Source organism: Pleurodeles waltl, chromosome 3_1, assembly GCF_031143425.1.
Source record: "Pleurodeles waltl isolate 20211129_DDA chromosome 3_1, aPleWal1.hap1.20221129, whole genome shotgun sequence".
Classification (NCBI taxonomy): Eukaryota; Metazoa; Chordata; class Amphibia; order Caudata; family Salamandridae; genus Pleurodeles; species Pleurodeles waltl.
The window spans coordinates 1,939,412,727-1,939,436,864 of NC_090440.1; the positions used below are offsets into that span (position 1 = coordinate 1,939,412,727).

General features: G+C 46.6%; 1 protein-coding gene across 1 annotated transcript in view; it reads right to left on the reverse strand.

Annotated features, from left to right (window-relative positions):
- The window catches only part of SEZ6 (seizure related 6 homolog), an 823,732-nt gene that overhangs the window by 104,710 nt on the left and 694,884 nt on the right, over window positions 1–24,138 (reverse strand). Inside the window, exons 5-9 of the mRNA XM_069226215.1 lie at window positions 15,479–15,664; window positions 13,013–13,181; window positions 12,352–12,518; window positions 7,015–7,209; window positions 6,497–6,635 (exon numbers count right to left, since the gene is read on the reverse strand). Coding sequence (XP_069082316.1) covers window positions 6,497–6,635; window positions 7,015–7,209; window positions 12,352–12,518; window positions 13,013–13,181; window positions 15,479–15,664 — 856 coding nt within the window. The remainder of the gene's footprint in view (window positions 1–6,496; window positions 6,636–7,014; window positions 7,210–12,351; window positions 12,519–13,012; window positions 13,182–15,478; window positions 15,665–24,138) is intronic.

Below are 24,138 nucleotides of genomic sequence, written 5' to 3' on the forward strand. Positions count from 1 at the left end.
GGGTTGCCATTTTGCGCTGGCACTAAACCTCTGACGGTACTTCTCTGGGATCAGACCAAACTTACTAACCAACCTTCCTTCATAGCAGGGTAATTGGTATGGTACCCCACATCTAGAGTCAGGAGGGTATGCTTCGTACAGTGGGGCTTCTATCATCATAAACTGCCGTCACAGCTCTCCCCTGGGACCCTGTACCTTCAAGGCCACCTCTTAGGATGCCAACCACTTATCGATGCCATCTCCCACCTGGTAATCCTGTACCATATCCTTTGGGATTCGACCTCTAATGTCGCTGTTAGACACTGGAGGACGATGCCAACAATATTACTATTAGACCCTATTTGTAGGACTTTTATGTCCAATTCTTGGAGACTAAGCTCATACGCCATCTTTTTCTCCTCCATGGCTAGTCTCATTTCAGTTAGAGCCTGCTCTTTTTCCATTTTTGCAAGGCTTATGGCAAGCTCTAATTTTAGTTTCCTTTCTTCCCTCCTGTCCTCCTGCTCCTCTGGGGACAGGCTCCATGAGGAGATGTTACTACCAGTTCCAGAGGGGCCACCTAGATCCGGGAACAGAGGGTCTGCCCCCCCCCCCCCCCATTAATTGCCCATCAGGGTCATTCCGGCTCTGTTTGGACCCTTCCCCATGACCCAGGTCTTCCCCCTGATGTACTTCCTCCTCCACGGGCCCAGGCCTTCAAAGCTTCCTGCCACTTGGCCTTCTTGGCTTTTCCCCTGTAAACCACCCCCTTTGCCTCACAGACCCCCTTGAGCTGTGTCACCCTGTAGGTGTCTATGTCATCCAGTTCAAATTCTACCTCCAGTAGGCTTTCAGACATGTTAACAGACTAGGGGAAGAACCCAAACCAAAATATATGAGGGTACAGAAAATTTGAGTCCCTCCTCCCTGGTCACCTCACTGTCCCTTTTTGGTGACCCCTTTAAGGACAAAGGAATACTTTTACCAAGTTGACGCCATGGCACTCAGCCATGACCCCTGTAAGGACAAGTGAATACTTTTACCAATGTGACGCCATGGCACTGGTTATTGTGTGGTGCTGTGCAATTGCAAGTCCTATCCCACCGCTTGACCACAAAATGTTGGAGATAGCGCATTCTGGTTTGCTGTGGCAAGGCCCCAGCCAGGCAGAATCTCACCACTCCCGTCAGAGATGGGTGATTACACTTGCTTATCACAGAGGCAATGTGTAAAGCAAGGGCACAGCACTTCCCCACCACAAGCACGCTGAGCAGTATAAATGAGACTTCTCACACTGTAGGAGTATAACATTTGTATTCAACATACACATTGTCAACAAAGCATGTGTATCATGGAAATCTGGGCATAAATCACGTTTAGAAATAACGTTCACAATATTTGGCCCAACTGTGTGTTACACCACAACAGTATGTACAAGTGAGAAAACAATATGTTCCCTCTTCGCACCCTCAAACAGTGCCAAACGTGGTCGGCACAAGACCCACTCTATAGTTTACCAACTTTGATGTAACACTTAAATTCAGGGTGCACCCTGGTTCCCAACACTAGCCGCATTAAGTAAATACAAGAGTTGTAACACTTCCACATAGCACTGTGGCCTAGGCCGCACTAGTAATTCGTAAGTGGCAACCTCAGGAATTCCCGGGCAGACAAATGTGACCAGCAACACCATAGTGCTGCCCTTGCATTCACCAGCACTCATTCCTGCACAGCCATGCTGCACCGTTGAGCGGTGCCAGGGGTATCAGTTGGCATGTGTGCACACACTCTTGCATGCATACACTTCTGAAACCCTAATGCGATGCCCTAAAATCCGGCTAGTGGATGCCACTGTGTTTGCAGGCACCCTGGCTCCTAAACTGCCCTCCGCCCACTAACCAGCGTTGGCTCTCCCGCCCCACCACAAAACATAGATTGCATCTACTTTCCATCTAGATGCTAGGCCGCTCACGACCCTAGTCACACTACGCAGGATCCCGAGGAAGAAGATGGGACGGGTAAGGAAAGACAACAGCCGATCCAGCAACAGTTAGCAAGGGGACGGTTGGGCTCACAGTAGGAGGTTCACTCAGAGATCTGCAACACACAGGGTGGGGGGTCATTGGGGCTGCCAGTTAGCCACCGCAGCACCTAGCCGACAGTCGCCATTACAAAATAGTTATCAATTTTTGCACCTCCAGAACAGAGGTGACCGTCAGGCCGTGCTGACTTGAGTCGCACTCTACAATTCCGGTTGCACACAATGAGTTACTAGGCACACACCCCATTTACAAGGAGGCTCCGCATCTGGTGCATGATGACTTGAGTTGCACCAGATGGTTATGGTCCCACATGAAAAGTTCTCAGTGCTGTAACTCTACAAAAATGAGGCACAATGTCAGGGGCCCGATGACCTGAATCTGCCCTCACCATACGATCACTCCAAAGACAATTCCCAATATGGTACATGCTTGGGAGGAGGCACTAGTATGGTGCATGATAACTTGAACCACACCAGACACTCCCAGATGCTCCCTACAGAAGATAAATCCTGAACCTCTCAGGAATTAATTACGTCTAGAGCTCGATGACTTGAGTTGGTCTAGATACTCCAGTCACACAAGTAACTTCATTTCCATACCTCCCTTGAATGAGGCACAATGTCAAGTGCATGATGACGTTAGTCTCACAAGACTCCCCAGTCACACACTTTGTCACAAGCTCAGCAATACCATACGAGTATAGCACAACTCCGTTCGCACCCCCACCTCCGAGGGTCGCAACCTATGAACAGGGCACAGCACACAATGTGCATGCAGCTGAGGGTTACACAAGAAAAATGCGACTCACTCGACAACAGCCGGCAACGAGGGGTCCTGCAACGAGTGATCCCGTTCACACCAAAAGATGTCTTGCCATGCAGTGGTCCTCACAATGAAGAGCCACTCACCTGGAGTGCAGGCAAAACTTGCAGGCTCCACACCAGGCAATTCCATTCTCCAGACACAATACTTAGTCCATGTTCAAGCTGCTGCTGCCTGGTGGAGTCCAGCATACGATGTAGGCACAGAAGAGGGCACCACTCTCCAGATGGTACAGGCAGATGATGTAAATCCCTCGCAGTAGGTCTTTGATGTCCCTGAGACCTCCAAAGAGAACAGGGGGCAGCCAACCTGACCTTGGAGAGCAAGGGTTACTACACAGCAGCATGCTGTCGGTTCAGGCCAGCCAAAATACAGGTGGATCCCTTCCTCGGACATTTATCCTCTTGTGCACAATAGATTCCTCTGGCAGTGTGCATCACGTGGTCAAGCAGCACTGATCCTACGTTGACATAGATGCAACTCTGCCTTGCTAAAGGATAGTACCCCTAGTTATACTAAAGTGGGCCTTTGAAGTTAGGAGTGATCCAAAGGGTTCTCCTTTGAACCACAGATGTCTCCCCTAAATTTCCTCCCCATCCGTCCTGAGGACATAGAATGTAGATCTTTATCTTTAGTGGGACAATGCTCTGACTCCAAGAGGGTATGTGGCACATTTTAGAAAAGTGGCACTGCACTCAGTGCAGCTCCACTTTCCTTGCGCCCCTTAGAGCCCAACTACCGCCACCATGTGTGCGCCATATTTAAAATATGCCTCACCATGGCGCAGTGTAGGGGGCAATAGTGTCAGAATTTCTGACGGTATTGATGTACTGTTCAGGGTTAGTGCCAAAATGTTGGTGCTAATATTAAACAGTACATAGGGGCCTATTGAAAACAATGGCATGCACCCTTTTAACGCCTGCTCTGAGCAGGCGTTAAAAATGCGGGAAAAAATGACGTAAAGAAATCTTTTCGATTTCTTTGCATCATTTTTGCGGTCCTCCTAATGGGGGAACACCCTCCCATTGCATAAAGTATGCCTAGTGCAAGGGGTTACAAAGTGGCGCAGTGCATGCATCGCACCACTTTGTAAATATGGCATGCGTTTTTGGCCATCTAAGACCACATTAGCGTAAAAAAAAATGACGTTAATGTGTCATTAGATGGCTCTAAGCTCTCTTAAATCTGGGCCTAAGTGTTAGAAACCTCCCCCTCTAATTGGTGTATTTCAGTCACCGAATGGCAAGGGTATGTCGTTCTAGATTCCCGAGTTTTATAGCTGTCACTTGGGAATGCACAGATATGCTCTTCCGCCGCACCCACACGAATGTCCAGATCTATCATAGAGAAACAAGTCTAGTCATGGGAAACCTGACCTGGGCTGTAACCAATACTTGTGAATCAGAAAGATTCGGGAAGGGGCTTGTGCTATCGATGCTGGATCGAGGGGCACTAGTCAAAATCGTCATATTACCGTGTTTCCTTTATTTTTGCGGCATTGCCTTTACGCGAATCCATTAGACTACTTGGTTAAATCAACAGCATTGTAATTGGCATCATTTAGGAAGGTATATTATAGGACTTCGCCCTACAACTTGCAAATTATCTAGGACAGGGAGGAGACATTACATTGCAACCCAGCTCCAGTGGGTATCTAGGTGGCTATGTGGCACTGATAATCCCGAGGCAAGGTACCCAATAGATGTGAAGTATGCTACTGAAATTCTGACATTAATTTATGGGCTCCACAGCAAACGTGAGGCCCCTGTAAAACAATTGGGATTGGACAAACACTGTTGGTGTAGGGCGCCCTCCAGAACAGACACAAAGGTCACGTTCACTTCAGCATTGCCACTATGCTGCTTACCCAACTTTGCGGTGGTGGCCAGGTGCACTGACGTGACAGCATGGGAGCCATTGTTTCAACTGCTGGAAGAAGGTGGACTACATTCATTTCACAGCCTGCGATTTGAGTTTGGGCTGCCACAAAGCTGACGTTTGACTACAGTGCCTTGATGTGAAGTTCAAAAACTATGTGGACAAAGCTAGTGGGCCACTCAGGAAGATGCTGTTATATCCTTGTCATTACTATGAGGCAGTAAAAGGGCGGTAACATATTCCAAAGGTCATATTTGACCCCAGACAGGCTACAACAAATGTTTGTAGGCATGTCAGATACATGTCCTAAATGTCAGAAGCAAGGAGCACACCTATTGCACAGCTTTTGGCCCTGTCTCTCAATAGGATGGCACTGGACCCCATGCCCTACCATTTACAGAAAGTATGGTGTGATGCCAATTGGCTGCAACCCCGTGGTGCACGTGCCGGGAATAATGGGTAGGCCAGTTAATAAAAGCAGTGCTGTGTAGGTTGGTAGATCTTGCTCTGCTATCAGCCGAAAGACAACTTTTAATGAAGTGGAAGAGTAGCAGCCCCCCGAAGTACATGGAGTGGGGGAGGGGCCTCAGTAAACGAGCTGAAGCAGGAAGGGGTCACACTAACTTACCTGCAAGGCGAGCAAGCAGTGTCGGCGGAATGGGGCGCCTACTGTTGAAATCGACAAGGAAAAATGATGGAAGACCTGCTACAGGACTTATGGTACAGGTTGTGAGGACTGTTGCTGTACACCAAACCCTCCAGACTGGTTGACTGTAGATTTGCCAAAGATTTGCATTTACATCTACTGCTGTGTCAGATCTGGAATGAGACGGTGTAAATTAAGAAAAAAAAACAGGTTTGAAGGGTTGGTTTCAGGGACCCGATCAAGTAGAGGGATTCATGTGCAATATTGTGTCCACCGTCGAAAAGAAAGTAATTCCACTCTATGACTACCAACTATGTTTCCCAGCCTTAGACTGACAGGATGTACTACGCTTCGGGTGCACGCTGTCATTGTATGCGTTGAGGGTCAGATTAAGTAAGGCCAGGTTTTAGGGTGTGGGGCTAGGCCTAGTACACGTATTCCTGTGCTTAAAATATTCGATGTATTGCTATTCTCAGTTCTGGCGTGGTCCAGAGTAGTCCCTCAGGAGTGGTAATTTCAAATGCAGTAGCTTCCCTGTTGGGTCTTCTCAATGTAGTTGCTCTCTCTTTACCTACATGACCTCAGCTCACGTGCACTGCTGAAGCTTTCCTTTCACCTACACTAATCTCACTGCTGAGCCTTCCTGTCACCTACCTTTCTTTTAATATTTCTTCTTGATTTTACAGTAATAATACTACTGCACAATGCACACAGTTCTGGAGCAACAGCAGGAAACTTGTGTGACTATACCTGGCTCCCACCCATCCAGCTCACAATCACCATGCGGTACAAGCGGCCTTAAGTCCTACTCAGGCCCTCCTATTCCCGCCTCCTCCGTCCCGGATATCTTCATTGAGCCGTTCAGGAAAATAGGGTGGGAAGGGCGGAGTATATTAGCGATAACAAAGAAATTAGTAACCCAAAACAGAAAATATACATGTGCCCTCTGGTTGTATCTTACTATCAACAGATTCTCTCAGGCAGCCCTTCCCCGTCTGAGATCCTCCCCTGTGTGATCCTTGCACATCTCGAGTGCGCTAACCCAACTTTTGGAGTTTCCTCCTTACCAACTCCGCTCTCACCCATGAATTGTTCCCGCTGCCATTGCCTGGCCCCAGACTGTACTCACACTTGGATGTCCAGCATGATCCTCTTGTCCTCCTCCACATGGATGCCCCAGATGCAGTCCTGCCCTGTGCCGTATGCTTCCGGCCAGTTAGGAGACAGGACGACCCCAGCAGAGTCTGTGATCTCCCCACTGCACACAGCTGCAAAGGGAGAAGGAAAGGGTGTTGAACTGTTATTGTAAGTGGTATGTCTAGCACAGCCCCCCCATCCTCACCAGTATCCCTCAACTCCTTTGCCCCAACTGACCCCTATCCTCCAGAATGTGTGATTGGAGCAAACCGCTAGAGTAATGTATCTTGGTCACTGCACCACTTTTCCTCCAGCAGAGGTCATTGTCAGGAGACATTAGTAGAAGGATAATTTTAACCGAGTCTCCAAGAAAGGGTACATTGGGCCTCCATGGTGGAGAGTACAGTGGTGGATGGATATTGTACAGATGAGAGGTGGCCCTCTGCCCCCTCACTCCCACTATGGTGGTATGTACCCCTCAGGTCCTTGGACACCCTACGGGAAACTGACCTCGGCACGCTGGCTCCGTCTCGTTCCACTGGGGGTCGCTGGCATCAACACACTCAATGATGATGGAGCCCTGCTCTAGAGTGTAGCCCATGTTACAGGTGAACTCTACGGTGGTCCCCACAGGGTAGACGATGTCGCTGGTGGTGAAGTTGCCGTATTTGATGAAGGGCTCATAGCAGTGCCCACGTTCGAAGGCTGCATTCCCCCAAAAAAGATGGCATGATTAGGTATTATTCTATGATTTTGCTCTAACATTTAGTGCCTGTCATCAGGCACCATCGAAACAAACACCAATAAATACTGAAAAAGAAAAGAAAAACTGAGAGGGTTTAGTTCTGACAAAGCTCCAGTGGAAGGATATTCCTAAAATTGCCTGTTTTCAGTTTAAGCTTATAAAGGCTCCATCATTTCCGTTTTTTACTGATTTTTCCAGATAAATACAAACAGAAGGTCGTTTCTTTTCCTGTCTGTATTTATTTCAAAATATAGATAAAAACGGATTTTTTTTATTTTTGAGTGATTTTAAATGCTGTCAGTCATGGCTGAGCGGATTGACAGGCAAGGGGGTTTTAAAAAAGGAATTTCGGTAGAGGAGCTTAAACAGAAGTAAATATGCACAATGTTCATACTAATGTGTGTATATTTTCATATAAGTGCATTGATTTATCATCTGTGGGTGTTTATATAATTGAAGCCTCTCAAGCATGAGTGCACTTGTATCAGTTAAATAAACGTGGAAATATGCAAGTTTCAGTTTCATTTTTCACAAAACCCAAAATAAACATGGATAAATACAGCTAAAATTAGCAAAAAATAAATATGCATAAATACAGATGGAAAAGCCCAAAAACATAAATGCAATAAAACCGGGAGCGCTATTTATAAACCTGAAAAGACCAATAAAACGCAGGAAAAAACAAATTTCCCTTATCCTTAACACTGGGAAACACATATTTTTCTGCACTCCCATAAACTAAAACACAATCTAAACAAAATGAAATGAGACATAGGGCCTGATTCTAACTTTGGAGGACGGTGTTAAACCGTCCCAAAAGTGGCGGATATACCACCTACCGTATTACGAGTTCCATAGGATATAATGGACTCGTAATACGGTAGGTGGTATATCCGCCACTTTTGGGACGGTTTAACACCGTCCTCCAAAGTTAGAATCAGGCCCATAGGCCCTCATTCTGACCTTGGCGGGCGGCGGAGGCCGCCCGCCAAAGTCCCGCCATCAGGTTACCGTTCCGCGGTCGAAAGACCGCGGCGGTAATTCTGACTTTCCCGCTGGGCTGGCGGGCGGTCGCCTTCAGACCGCCAGCCAGCCCAGCGGGAAAGAGGCTTCCACGATGAAGCCGGCTCGGAATCGAGCCGGCGGAGTGGAAGCTGTGCGACGGGTGCAGTTGCACCCGTCGCGTATTTCACTGTCTGCGCAGCAGGCAGTGAAATACATGTAGGGGCCCTCTTACGGGGGCCCCTGCAATGCCCATGCCAGTGGCATGGGCACTGCAGGGGCCCCCAGGGGCCCCGCGACCCCCCCCTACCGCCATCCGGATCTCGGCGGTCCGACCGCCGGGATCTGGATGGCGGTAGGGGGGGTCGGAATCCCCGCGGCGGTGCAGCAAGCTGCGCCGCCGCGGAGGATTCAATGGGGCCGCGGTACACTGGCGGGACCCCGCCAGTGGTGCCGGTCCGACCGCGGCTTTACCGCCGCGGTCGGAATCCCCATTGGAGCACCGCCGGCCTGTCGGCGGTGCTCCCGCGGTCCTCCGCCCTGGCGGTCAAAGACCGCCAGGGTCAGAATGACCACCATAATGTCTTTGTTTATTTCTTTTTGAGGGGCGAACGCAATGTGGATTTGCTACAGAAGGCAGACATAAGGGACAATAGTGTGAGACTAGACTACCTTCACTTTGATGTTCAGGAATTACATTAAAATTCTTCCTTTTTTCTTTTGTTTCTATTTTTTGTTTCTCTCTGGTATACATGTATTTTCATTACAATAAAAACAACATGTTTTGTAAACACCGGAAAAGCACAGATTTGCGTGGTTTGGAGATGCCAACACGTATTTGACAATATCAGAAAAGCAATTGGAAAACACTACTGGAGTCCATGAAAGATAAACTCTGATACGGGGAAACCCTAAACAAAGCTATTCCAGATGATGGACCATTTAATTCTAAAACCCTGTCCATCCACACTCCCCAGTGAAAGCTTCCCTCTAGGCACCTGAGACAATGCCAGTTCTCTCTCTAAAATCATAAGGCTACAGTGTTTCTGCTACCTCCTCAATATTGTACTAAATAAATCCCACTGAGCGATTAACAAACCCCAAAATTCTCAAGCCAGTTTACCCAGAGAAGATCTAACCCTTCTGCCAACCTCTTCAGGCAGTTGCCTGCTTACTACTAACATCTCTGATCACTGCAGTGAATGCAAAAAATATCAAGAGCACAAACTTAACAAATTTAAAACAACTAATTCAAACGCAAAAAGAAAGAACATACTACTAATCTACTACCTAGTTAATGCTAATCTTGGGTTCTAGAGTAGCATACTAGTCTTTGCAAAGCGCTTCAACTCCAGGGTAGTCAGTCAGTCATAATACTTTATTTCAGTGACTAAGCCATAAAACTTTACATAAAACAAAAATAAAAATAATTTTGATAAAATACCATACTTAAAAACCAACATATACAGGATAGTACATAATTCATTAAAATCCACATAGTCCTTAAGGTGCTAAAATAAAAGGTTCTACTTCCACTACTATATGCAAAACTTGTTATTATGACATCATTGTATAACCATAATCTAATGCAAAAGCAGCTGATGATAAAAAAGCCCCAAATATAATACGATAAATTAATTACAAGAAAGTGGCCCCAGGTCCCTACAACCATGGCCAATGACCAGTTAGAATCCCTGCCTACAAAAAACCCCAAATGGGTCCACTATGTACAGCGGGAATATCAGTTTGGTTCAATTCAATTCAGTTTTGTTCAAAGTCTTCATAAAGTAACTGGAACCATCTAAAATTAGGTTATGGCTTAAATAATCAATACATTAAAAATCATCCTAAATATACATAAAAAGGGCGGGAAGAGGAGGGGTTCAATTCATCTGGAGGACACAGTTCTACCCCTTAACCTCCCCCATACACCCAAAGAACCTAGAGACAGCGAATACAATGCACCTCCTAGTATCGCTTCTAAGTATTTGAAATGCGATCTTGTAGTGACTAAGAAGTAGATTGTGACACAATGGGAGTATCCACTTCTTCCTACACCCATGATATGCTGGGTAGAATAATACGACATGCTCAGCCACCTCCTCATCCTGGACATAAAGGACAAGTGCTAGTTGGAGCAGGACAAGCACATTCTCATATAGCTGTAAAGGAGTGAATGGGTAAAATCCCTAAACGAAATTAAATGTACAGGTAACTGGCATAGGGGGTTTCAACCTCATTCAGCTAGGATTCCAGAAGATAGCCCACTTTAAACTCCAAAAAGGAGGTGGTGAGGGAGCCCACCCTAGGGAGACTCGTGTCGGGGTGGTCTACAAAATGCCAATACACTCTTTTTAAGGACTGCTTAGAAACTGAAGCATGATCTGGAGTTCTGGACCAAAGACATTCTAGCCCGATCTGCCTTAAGCAATCTCTCGCAGCCCTCACCCAAGGAATCTTGTTAGGCCCCGACATCCCCATCACCTCTTCAAAAGCCATTCGAAAAGAAAACAATTCAGGAGCTACCCACAGCCTTTAACAGAAAAGCAGCGGTTTCAAACTCACCACGTCACTTAGTCTCCTCAGTGCAAGATCTAGCCGTAACAGATGCAAAGGAGTACTAACTGGAATATTATTTAGGCTTCTTATGAAGTGATTTTCAACTGCTTCAAGGGACCTGACTTCTAAGTGGCTCCAAAGCTTGCGACCATACAAAGAAGCTACCAGTGTCTGGCCCTCATACATCTCAAGGGCTGGTGAAACAGGGCGATACAGGGTGAAATACCGAAGAACGCTGCACCCTCAAAATGTCCCCACAGAACTGTTCAAGCTTGAGTTTACACTTCTGGACCTGTGGACACATGTGGGGACCAATCGAAGTGTTCTGACAGTGTGATCCCCAAATAATCAAACACTCAAACCTGTTCTAACCTTTTCCCCTTAAGGAGTGGATTCAAACGAGAAGTTGGGTGCGGGTTGAGGACCATGTAGTTGGTCTTGCCGAGGTTAATCTCAAGCCCCCTCCTCCTGCAGAAGGCCCCGAAGCCATCTAGAAGCCTCTGGAGACCCATAGGTGATCCAGACAGCAACAGTGTATCATCCGCAAACAGGAGGGTGGGAACTTCACCCCTGCAAGAGACGGATCATCGCCCCCACAATTTCCCAAATGAAGTACCAAATCATAAGTATAAAGAAGGAGTAGTAAGCACTATATAATACAATTTACAATTACAACAATCAACAAACCAGCTAACAGCACTTGGCAATTTTTAATTCTTCCACAGATATGGCTATGGGGGTCATTCTAACCCTGGCGGTCCGAGACTGCCAGGGCTAAAATGACGGAAGCACCGCCAACAGGCTGGCGGTGCTTCCCTGCCCATTCAGACCGCAGCGGTAGCACCGCAGTCGCACCGCTGGGGCCGGCGGTTTCCCACCGTTTAAGCCCCGGCGGTGATAATCCACCAGGGCAGCGCTGCCCTGGGGATTATGACCCCTCTACTGCCAGCCTGTTTCTGGCGGTTTGCACCGCCAGGAAGAGGCTGGCGGTAAGGGGTGTCCTGGGGCCCCTGGGGGCCCCTGCACTGCCCATGCCACTGGCATGGGCAGTGCAGGGGCCCCCTAACAGGGCCCAGGCCAGCTTTTCACTGTCTGCATAGCAGACAGTGAAAAACGCGACGGGTGCAACTGCACCCGTCGCACGGCCGCAACACCGCCGGCTCCATTAGGAGCCGGCTCCTATGTTGTGGCCTCATTCCCGCTGGGCCGGCGGGCGCAAACTTGGTTTGCACCCGCCAGCCCAGCGGGAATGTCAGAATGGGGGCCGCATGGCGGTTACCGCCTGGCGGGCGGCAGTAGCCGCCCGCCAAGGTCGGAATGACCCCCTATGTAACATAAACTCTTCCACTAACTCACTATGGAACATGTATTCCACCCTTAAGCTAGGTTGGTAGCATCAAACCCACCCTTAACTTAGGCAAGTGCAGTAAGCCACCACTGACTGCAAAATGTGCTCAACCATCACCTCACCATTCAGCACCCCACCACTGACCCATTGTTCCAGAATCCTACTGGTGATTATTGAGTACCCAAGGCTTTACCTTCGTATCGAAGAGCTACGCCGATTGAAGTGCCGCTGTTGTCAGTTGTCAGTTCCACAAAGAAGTGTGGTCCAGAGCTAGTGAGGCCCTCGATGGGCAGATACTCCACTTCATAAGAGTCATACACAGGGGGCGCATCAATATTGTTTCCATTTCGGATGATGAGCCTGGAGGACAAATAAGAGGGGTGAGGATGAATGATTATTGAAGTCGGAGGGCTTCTTCCAATCATCATGCTATTTAAAAATCCACATACTCTCACTATGCAGCAAGGCACGTTGCACTGACCCACAAAAGGTCATACTAAGTGACGTTTTGACACTACAGGACCTTTGTTCTGCATTCAAATGACCTACTGATGTCCATAACAATGCTCTGGCTGCAACTGTCTGGCGTCAGAAGACTTTCCATACCCTTCATAAACCATCTTACTGCTTGCTTAAGGGGTAGAACCAAGGCCTAAGTTGGTTCAAAACAGTGAGTAATGGGTTCTTCTCGGGGTAAGAAACTTGCATTTTGCTTGCATGCACATGGAAATCTCTAATAACAGGTGACATTTACCCTGAAGGCATTCAGAGCCATTACTTCTAGGCCTCTTCATTGGTTGACGAAGACCTGGCCAAAGGAGGCCTTTCGCTAAGTGCTTATAGTCTATACCCACCTGTCATCGTCCTCGGCCAAGGAAACCTTCTCAAAGTGGAGATGGAGCCGCTGAGACTCCCCAGCCTGCAGCAGCCAGTGGCAGGTCAGATTGTTGCTGTAGTTGGAGGGGAATCCTGGGGACATCAGGCGGCCAGTGGTGGCATTCCGGATCACTCCCCCACAGGTTGCTGCAACAGAACAGAAAGAGTTAGATGGAACATTTACAGCCATGCCACCCTTGCTAACCAATCACATGTAAAGGTGGACTGGCTTATGGGGGAACGGTGGTATCACTTGGGCAATCAGTCACTGGAGATTCCTCGAGTTCTCAGTGCTTTTGCAGGGGTAGAACTGTTTCAACAAGTCAACCATGTGTGAGTTACTAAAAGGCTGATGCATCTGAAAATGCAGCTAATTTGGGGAATAATTGGTTTCAAGGTATTTGTTGACACACCAGTGCCTTTAAGAGAGTGGTCGGGGTGTGGTAGAATTAGTTGCATAAGATGTTGTAGGCATCCAGCAGGGCTGAGAAACAGCCACATGTCAGGCAGGTTTGCCTGAGCCAAACTGTGTTTTGGAACCATTATCTTGAAAAGTCCCTGTCAACTATTAATAAATCCCTTAGAACATTTCATTGCCATCTACTAATTCAGAGTAGTGCTGCATGTTCCCACTGACCCGTTGTGAAACATCAAGGCTCAGGGTTTTTATTAACCTTGACAGTAGCTTTTACACTGAAATACCTCATGCGCAGTGTGGAATAAATTGTGACGAGACTCAAATATCACTTTGAACACTTTGGACAGCAAACCTCTTCCAGTTTATCTCTGTGTGTCACTAGAGGCTGGCCCCTGATCCCTCTGTGTAGGGATAACTTGGGTTTCCCTACGACATCTGCCTGGTGAGTTGTTGAAGGTCTGACATCAAAGACGTAACTTGGCTTTGTTTTATCTCTAAGTTCTCTTGTGTTCAGACCTTCAGCCTATATCCATGGGTGCTCCAGGCCTGTAAGGCCTTTAAAAGTCACCTAGGGCACTAGACGTTTTGGAGCATAAGGGGTCTATCCTAATATACGTGCCTGTGAAGAGACTGGTAAAGTAATGGCACTTATGAGTGATTACTCTGAGTTACTGGGTTTTTGTGAGTTCCCGCAAAATTGAACCAATAATCGTGGGTCAGGGGAGGTTTACTGCACCAGGAGACACTGAAAAACAATAACTGCACCACCCTTTGCAGGAGACAGAGCTCCCTTACAAGTCATCGATATCAGGCACTAAACTCTAGTGAATAGTGGACCGAAACCCAGCAGCACAAACCAAATCTAACCAAACCCACTGAGCTACCTGGAATCTCAGCCAGCCAGACTGTTGCTGTAGATGTGGATGTTCCCTGCAGATACTTTTTATCCATTCACTTACTGCTGTACTGGCAGTAAACACCTTAGGAGCCTCAAGGGCCTAAGCCCTTTCAAACTGCTCATGAAGCAGATCTCATAGAAATGCTCTGGATTTGACCTCTGAAATTAAATGTGGGTTGTGTTTATGGTCACAACTAAACAACTGTAAGTGAGAATCACTTTAGGTTTTGATTACTGTGTTACATTATAGTATAAAGGCCTCCTGCCAGTTATTAGAGTCCCTGAACCTAAGTTATAGACCCAAGCCACAGGCGAGGGCCTATAACGAGGCAGATGGCTTCTTTTTTTTTTACAACTGGTATAGCCAAGGCAGAAGGGTTATAAGCCTATTAGAACATTTCACCTACTGAGGGAAACATTTTCCAAGTTGTAAAGGGAAAAAGAGAAACACATACAATGGAACGTTACCGAAGAAGACTGGTACCAACCATTATTGGCCCTCAACCAACCCTTTGTCTCTAATGGAGCTCTCAATATCCTAATATTCTAATAGAACGTTCACTTTCTATTGAGGTATTAAAATTGTATCACTTTTCACAAATGTTACTTGACATTGATCTTTACTGAGTGTAATAACGTTGGTGAAACAATGCATCTGATTAGGGCTGGACTCCTGCCTGCTCCCTTAAAAACTGAATAACTACTAGACCCTCTGTCCATTGCAATACAACGGCTTACATTACATCTTCTGGTGGTGGTTTCAGGATACTACATATCCTACTATACATGACCCGCCTCCTTCAACTGGGAACCGCTGGGAGTGTTGCCTGACGGGACAGAACAGCCTACTTTGGAGAATGAGCCAGTCTCAGCACAAGAACAGGATGACCAATACGTGACGTTGGTCCCACTCGCGCCAGAGAATTTGCCTTTGGTGGTGGCAGGGGGAGATAGGGAGAGGGGGGAAGATATAAGCTGTCTTAGCTCATCAGCATATGATCAGTCAGGAATACAAGGGCAAGCCACGAGTCTTACTTAAACGAGGGAGGTCATGAACCCAAAGCCGCCATGCCCATGGAGGGTCCCGTGGGGTACCCCAGAGGTCCCGGCTGGTGAGCGCCTGCTTACCCACACACTTCGGCTCTCTGCCGCTCCAGAAGGGGCGGGTGGCGTTGAGGCAGGTGATGATGTGGGGCCCGTGCAGCTGGTAGCCGGTGTTGCAGTAGAAGTAGGCATCGCCCCCGGGGTGAAGGCTGGTCACTGACACGTCTCCGTAGGCAGGCCGAGCTGGGAAGCCACAGCTCAGCAAGTAGGCTGTGAGAGAGCGAGAGGTAGGGAGAGAAAGAGGGAGGGAGGGAAGGAGGAGGGCGAGAGAGGAAGAATGAGCGATATAAAGAAAAGGGGACGAAGTCGGAGAGAGGGTGGGAGAAGCAAGGGGGGCAGAGAGAGGCAGATGGAGTAAGAGAATTAGGAGAGAGATGGACAGGGAGAGGGCAAGGGAGGGTGGGAGAAGGAAATACATGGAGTGGGAGAAAGACGGTACAAGAAAAGAGAATGTTGGGAGGGGGAAGGGAGAAAAGAGCGAGAGAGAGAGAGATAAGGAGATCGTAAGGTCTGTCCACTGTGGAATGAACTCCCAGAATACACCAGTGCAATTGCTATATCCAATCATCAGAACAAACATGGACATTCCCTAGATCGCGACATTTGCATAATCTTTAACGAGATTTAGGGTTAAAAGCATGGATAATGCCTCGTTGTTGGTGTGCCCCGTGCACACATTGGCAATCCTGGGCTCTGGGAGGGCTGCACCCTGAATTTCAGGCCTAGCTCTTTCTCGAAGTCAAAAGTCATATTTTAACAGGGTGCACCTGTCGCCTCAAACCCCTACTCCTTATTACTACTCACCTGCTACTATTACTACAAGGAGTAATAATCGTATGCAGTGCTTCATAACACAGTTCACAATGAAGGGATTCGGGAGCGCGAGCAAACGTACAGCACCATGCCAGCTTCTTCCGCTACCCATCACTGGCAGCCACAATGTACAGCTCACCTCTGCCAGCTTAGCACACTGCCAGCCAGTGCTGTCCTCTTATACAGCCCACTGGTACCAGGTGAGCACAGCACCCACCTGTGCCAGCTTCCCACACTGGCCGCAATGCCATAGTAGGAGACGGCAGTATAGACCCCATTCAGTCCTTGCCCCCTCTGCTGTGACTTTGTACACATACATATGCTGCTGCCAGGTGTGATGGTGGTATGTGAGTCGCGCACTCGCCTCGGATACTGTCCCAAGACACAAGCTCCTTCCACAGAGTAGCAGACAAACTGTCAGCTTTCAATCAAGGACCTGCAGGTGGAAGATCCTTCCTTCCCCTCCCCAGAATTCCCTCCAAATGAGGTAGGAAGTCCCCTTTGAGCCTGTGGAACCGATGGGCTGGGTTAGTCCACTGCTATAGAGACTAGATTGAGCATTTGCGCCTCCGGCCACCAATTAACTGCCCACACTGACCTGCCAGACAGAGCTATGGAATGCATCACAAGAACAGCAAACTACTTAAAGTCAGGGAAGTTTTAGGCAGTGGTGCTCGAACAATTTTCAGAGTTGGGGTGCTGCCATCAATGTTACCTCACTGAAGCCAATGGGATTAGGAATAATCCAAGGATCAAACAAAGAACAGTTAGAGCAAACAAGCCAGGTCCAGTCATCAGGAGAGTGATATGGGTGTGGTAGCAGCCAATTGTGAGGTTTGGGGCACACATATACAAATATTTTACTAAAGCATGGGGTAGAACCACACTATCATTTACAGATAGTTCATTTTCAATGTCAATTAAAATGAACACAAAATTTGCTCTGAGTTGCAGTTTTACTACTAAAACTAAATAGCTCATAGATAATGCATGGTAATCAGGTTTCACCAAATATTTATCATTTGCACATCATCCAGTACAATGTCTTGATTTGTTTTGATCTTATTAAAGTATCTATTTCCATCGCACTTCAGATTTACAGAAAAGCTTCATTTGAGATTTTCCTAACTGCTATGTTGTTAAATATGTATACAGTTCATTGAAATAGAAAAACGGACACTCTACAGCGGTGGTTCACAGCCTGTGGTCCGGGGACCCCTGGGGGTCCGCGAAGCCTCCTCAGGGGGTCCGCGACTGCTTAAAAAAATTAAATAATATTAACAGATTAGTTCCCCCACTTCCAGTAATGACCCTCGGATTCCAATAAAGATTCAGTTGGGATCCACGGGCTCCAGTAAAGATCAATTGGGGGTCCAGAGAAGTCAAAAGGTTGGGAACCACTGCTTTACAGCCTTTACTTTCACACTCTGTACCCAGAAAAATTGTCAGTTCACTTTACAAAATCCTCTAATCTTGAAATGTTTACCTTTGCAGAGAAAGAAAAGTAAATACTAATCTGCATGTTAAAAGAATAAGCAGCATTTTGTCAGAAGACCCAGCCATACATTTGACCTTTGACTGAACTCACAGCAAATGTGACACAATAAAAACACATTTTAAAGGCATCTTTATTGGTAATTCACCTTCTGAACTCAAGTACAGTTAATTTTGTGGGTGCTGCAGCAACAACTGCACCCCTACTTCTAATGCCAATGGTTTAAAGTAGGTTTGGGTGGAGTTTGCAGAGTTCTACTATGTGGAACTCCGCGAAGTGCTGAAAAAAATCTGCTGCGCTATGCAGAGTTCAACGAGCGGTGGATTTTGGGTAAGTCACGTTGTTCATGCTGACTTTCAATGCCAAGGTTTACTCCTGCGCTGGAAAATCAGTGCAAACAGCATCATGCAGAGCGCTAACTTCTTTCTGCCGCTTGAGTAGATTTTCAATTCGAGCGGCACCTTCCTCAACGTGAGCGGCAGCTTTCTCAACGTGAGCAGTAGCGACCTGCTGCGACCACCTGCGTTCAGAAATCTTACTCGCTCTCGCCAACTTACCGATTTCTCTCACGCTCGGCAACTTAACATTGGCAAGCCGCATGAGAGAAAAAACTCCACTTTGCGTCACTTCGCAGAGTTTTTCTGAACTCCGTGCGAAGTGGGGAAAACTCTGAACTCCCCTGGCGGAGTGGAATTCTTCGCCCACCCCTACTTTTAAGACCGACAATTTAAACCTTACTGTGCCCTTAGTAGTTCACACAAAAAACTTCTATACATTTTACAGGCTTTTGTGGTATTGTGGATAAGAAGTTGCTGAATTTTCGTGGTGCAGGGTGATGCTCTTGTACAGAGTGGAACTACAGGGAAAGACGAAAAGAGTGCCCGGGCAGTTCCTGCTACTTCTTCTGTTCATGTTTTCCCCACCTTGAAATCAATCAGCGTTTGCATTCACTATCCTAAAACAGTGTAAAACTACACCACAAGGACACATCACAAATAGGGTTACTGCTTGAAAATGTTTATTGTACCTGTATTCCTTATCTCCTCCAAGAGAGGTCGGCCTTTTGCTGATAGAGTCGGTCTATAGCATAGGCAGAAGTAAAAGCTTTTTCATAAAAATCTGATGAGATAAAAAAAAATGTGTTGTTTGTTGAAGATTGGCACACGTGGAGCTTTGACCCCTGCGTACAATCCCTTGGTAAACAGCTGCAGGAGAGGATGTAATGTGTGGCTTGGTGTTAATCAGTGACCTGACTTTACTCTTGTCTCCATATAGGATTACCGAATGACTCCATTTCATCGGGGACACCTTGTCCCTCTGCTGGTCTTTCCTTTTACAAATCATTTTCTCTTCTGTGCTAGTACAGTGGAAATGAATCAGGACTATTGCCCACAGAATGCACTAGGTTATTAAAAGAAAGCCCGGGCTGGGTAGCAGAGTCATCTGGAAACTTCACGGTACATGGCGGGCACATCACGCTGAAAAGCCCTGGACGTGGCGAAACATGTCTACTGGATGACACTTTTGCATGTCAAGGTCTTGTTTATAGTTAATTCTAATCAATACAGCACTGCGATTGCATTTTAGATTAAGATGTTATCAATCTAGCAGTTGACCTTTATATCACTCCTGACCATCATTCACATCGTCAACAACCCTATTAAACACAAATGTCACGCACTCTACAGTCACACACCCCTCTTGGCCTGATTCCTGTGAACTACCTCAATCATTCCCTAGCCTTAAAAACAACCTTGAACTCCTAATCAAGGACTCAGAATGTTCTTGCAGTCTGCAACTAAATGTTCTAGGTCAGGACAATCTGGGAACTGTATTCCTGAACAGTCCTCACCCTTAAGCCATCGCCAGCAATCTAATAATGCTGTCCACTACTCAAACCTTTCCAATTTAACCTCATGTCAAATAAGCAAGTTCTGCTTTGCAGGTCCTTTCGTGCTGGTGGGCTCCCAGACCACACCAAACAATCGTTCATCACCTTCAGTATTTTTTTAATTCCATGCCAACCATCACCCATCCTTTCGCCAGAATACTATTTTCTGTTAAATTTGTAGACACGTTTGTGAGGTCTCAGCTTCATGTCCATAGCAACGGTCACTTAGAGGCAGACAAGGGGAGAACATCTATTTTCATCCTTCTAGGCCCATCAGTTGCTTTCAAAACTAGGACCAGGACACCCCCTTGATATGTTCGACCTAGTGGTTGAGGAAGTGGATTCTGCAGCTGGGTTTTTTAAATGACTCCTCCATCCAAATCCAAGGCATCTTATTCTATAAGGGCTACTTGGAAGTCCCCCAGGCGTCGGGGATCTCACCCTTCACTTCAACATTCATGACTCTCCATCTCATGACTTCTGACTGTGTGAAGAAATTAACCTTTATATGACACAGATGGCCTGGGTACATGCCTGTGCTCTCCGGTGCTACCAGAGGGCCTACCTGCCTCATTTCAACATCTAAGTTAAACTGTCTCTATACTGAATCCTCAAAGAGTTCCAAATCTAGACTGTAGATCAAAGACGAGATCTAAAAGTACCTCCTTAGCTATGGTCCCTAACCTTTACAAAGTTTGCAGTTGTTAGCACTTATTTCAAAGAATCATCCTTAGCATGCACATGTAAGGACTTTCTCAATGGAGATCCAAATTAGCAATGCCAAGAAGAACAATGGAACAATTGGAAAAAGGAAAAAAAAGTGGTAAGCGAGGTAAAAATGGGGTGTTGGCGACTTAGACTTGAAAAAAACCCTACACATGTCTAACCTGGAAGGAAGGGTGGGTGTGGAGTTGGGATAGTCTTTAGCTGATAGAAAAATGAGGAAGAAGAAAAAACACAGGCAGTGCAGGAGTGGTCTCTTCCGGAAGAGGAAGAAAGAAGCAGTGGGGTAGGAGAGGAAAATGAATTATACCATTCAGACACAATACACATGTGATGAATGCTCTGTGCATTAGTGTAATTTGGCTAAAGGTCGAGTTGATGAAAGGCTAAATTGATACTTAGCTTAATAATTATTTTAAAAAGAATGAGCTGACGAAACACCCAGTATCACATTGCTGGCATGCAAATTGGAAGAATGTCTATAACACATGGGCTTGTTGTTTTAAAAAAAAAAATGAAAGCCAAACATGAGACAGCAACAAAAAAAGTGATTCGGCCTCGGAAGTCTATCTTCTGTCTTCTATTGTCTATTGTGATCCGACCTGGATGCAGATACATAAGGTGAGTAGGGAGTACCGCAATAGTGCGCCAGGCGGAAGGGAAAAGGTAAGGGGGTTTGGGCGCCTGAACGCAGAAGAACAAAATGGCACAGAGAAGAAGGTGGAGAAAGGCATTAGGAAAGAAAGAGAACAACATGAGGAAAGGCAGGCGGGTGATGGACCAATGAGGAATATTTGAGGATACAGCTGTACGCGCTGTACAGAATACGGTCCATTGCTTCATACTCCATAGAGAGGAGGCAACAATGAGGAGACTCACAGGGGAAGGATGTAGAGTGTGAGACAAATAATTTGTTGTAATAAGAGCAGAAAGATAGGGCTTGACAAGACCATGGATTGAGAAAGTAGAAGTGAGAGCAACAGTGCAGAGGAAGCCATTTTAGACAGGCCATATGGGGCCCGATTGATGAGATCTGAAACCTAACAGTGAATTGTTGGCAGAAGAGTTGCATTCTCGACTCAGCTGATGCTCCCAGGGAGAGAGGAGGATGGAGGAGACGGAGGCTGATGTCACACGCTGACGCGCTAAGGGAGGGAAAACACAGCGCAGCAAGTTAACCGGCCATGAACGACCCATCTGGCGGTTCTTGTATACGAGGCACCATGATGAATTATCTGAAATAAAGCCATAATGCCCCGTCTCCATCCCAGAATGAGGCTGCAGAGATGGCAGGAGTCATTAGTTCTGCTGTATGAAAAATTAGCCTCAATGCTTCCCTAATGGGGGCCATAAAACAGGTTTTCCCCTCTGCAGCATAGCAGCTCTGGCCTGCGGATAGCAACATGAGGGAGACTCGAGAAACTGGTGCGGTAGACACCACATGGCAATTTCAGGTCCTTTGCACACCACTCACACACAAGGTGACGGGAATAGAGCACATCAATTCTAGTGACACAGCCTGATGTGTCATGTGGCCAATGCAAACATTCTTCTAAAATCTCCATGTCATGATTTGTAATCCTGGCAGGGTTACCTCAACCTTTCATGCTTCTGAGGCAAGGTGAACAGATTTTGAAAACTAAAAATCTGGACAGTCTAAAAACACAAAAATGGGACTACAATTTTCCATCAGGTGACAGGCACAGAATGCCTACATTTACTACGCTTATCAACATAGAAAACAAGTACTACCACAGAAAGGGATAATTAAAAAGCACTTTAACAAACACTATCATCTTTGTTAGGCTGCTTGCTGGTAAGGTCTGATAACTAGGTACTACAGGAGAACATGAAAACTTGCCTCCCTCTGTCGGGATGTTTGTTAAATTTACTAAAATCTACCGGGACAAATGGCAAAAAGCTGGGACTGTTATTTCGAAAGTAGTAGTTAGAAATAAGCTATATACTGGTATTAAAAGATAGATGCATATTAGTGTCAGAAGTGTGCACACACCCATGCACAGACAAAGCATCTGCAGAGTGTAAAATGTAAATTGCTAGCTGGTATCTCCGCAACTAAGTCCGGCGATCACAAGAAGAGCTTCTCAGACCTGGATTTAGCAGATGTTTTAAGGGCAGTTTTTCACCGTTTCAGTGTAAAACACCTAGACATTTTCCACCTTCTCTGGGCATGCAGAAGGTGCCTGTGGGTCTGCTGAGGAGGAATGGGATGGGGGTGTCCGGCGGTGAAGGGCAGACTTGTGTCTTTCCAGAAAGAGCATTACCTGCTCCCACCTGGACTCCTGTGGGTGGTGTGCCGGGGTGAGGCAATGTTGTTGGCTGCAGCCCCTCCCCTCCCCTAATTCTTAGAGGCCTGTTGTATGTGAGCCTGGACCTATCTGCTCTGGGATTTTCATACCCGATAATTCCAGGCCCATGTGCACTTGAAATGTTGATTTAGGACGGGTTATTTCACCCAGAGTTACCAGTCCAGATGAAATAAACCAAATGTAAGGAGGCCCCAAGACTGTAATTCCGACTCTGGTATCTATGTAGCAAAGTTTGGACAACTTGTAATGAGGCCCTTAGCCGTGTGATCGGAAGTGCTGATTGCCTAAAATGCCTGCATCTTGGGGATCTAGACCCAAAGTGTAGTGCCAGTGAGCGGCTTCCTAGGAGATTTATCTAGTTCTTTCACTGGCACCATAACACTTCTGCAGCAACACGAAGCATAAAAGTCAATAATTTACTCAAAATCGGAGTCAGTACTTGGACATAGGTTTTATACCCCTGAGATGCTCTTTGCACATTAGTATTGTGGGGTGGGTAGGTAATCGAGGGACACATAGTAGGTGAGCATAGGCTTGACGCAAGTGGGGTTAGTATCGTGTCTACTCACATTTTAACTAACATCGCGCTGCGCGAGCCGCTGTCAGGTAGCTGAATGTGAGCTTTCTGATTGGTCTCTCGCGGACAGGTTGAACCAATGAAAATATAAAGCACGATATAACTCATTGCCATGCTTGAACCAGGTGCGTGCATCTATCTCTCTGTCCATTCACCCATCCATCCACTCACCCACACCTCTATCTACAATCTCTAAGCACAACTGTAAGAAACAAGTGCTCTGAGAAGAGGTGTACACTTCGTGCAGCTCACCTTCCTCGGCGTTCTCTTGTGCACTCGCTCACTTATCACTTTTTCCCATTTTCATCTATTCCTCGTCAGAGGTCACGGGGACACAGACGTTAATGGCTTGTGGCAATGAATAACAGTCCAGCTCCGGCCTGACACTGGGTAGCTCATTAGAAAGGCGCAGCAACAAGTAATAAACATCACTAGTGGTGAATCTCTTGCTATCTGGGCTGGCACAAGTGGTGTTAGCTAACTGGAGAGTTGGTGGAGGGAGTGCATTTCTTCCCACTTGCTTCGCCCATTCTGAAACACTTCAATAGAAAAGATCTTAATGGCTTTCTTTCTTGTAGCAATAATTACATTAAAGTGATTCATATAGGGTCATATCAAAACAAAGATATCAAAACACTTAGGCCCATATTTATACTTTTTTAGCGCCGCATTTGCGCTGCTTTTTGACGCAAAAGCGGCGCATTGTAAGTTTGTGCCGCGTTTGCGTCACAAAATGACCAACATGCGGCGCTAAAAAAGTATCATTTTTTTTACGCAAAAGCACCCCAAGCTTGCAAAATACAATTGCATGTAAATATGGGCGTTACTTTTATAAAATATTGGCAATTTGAAACT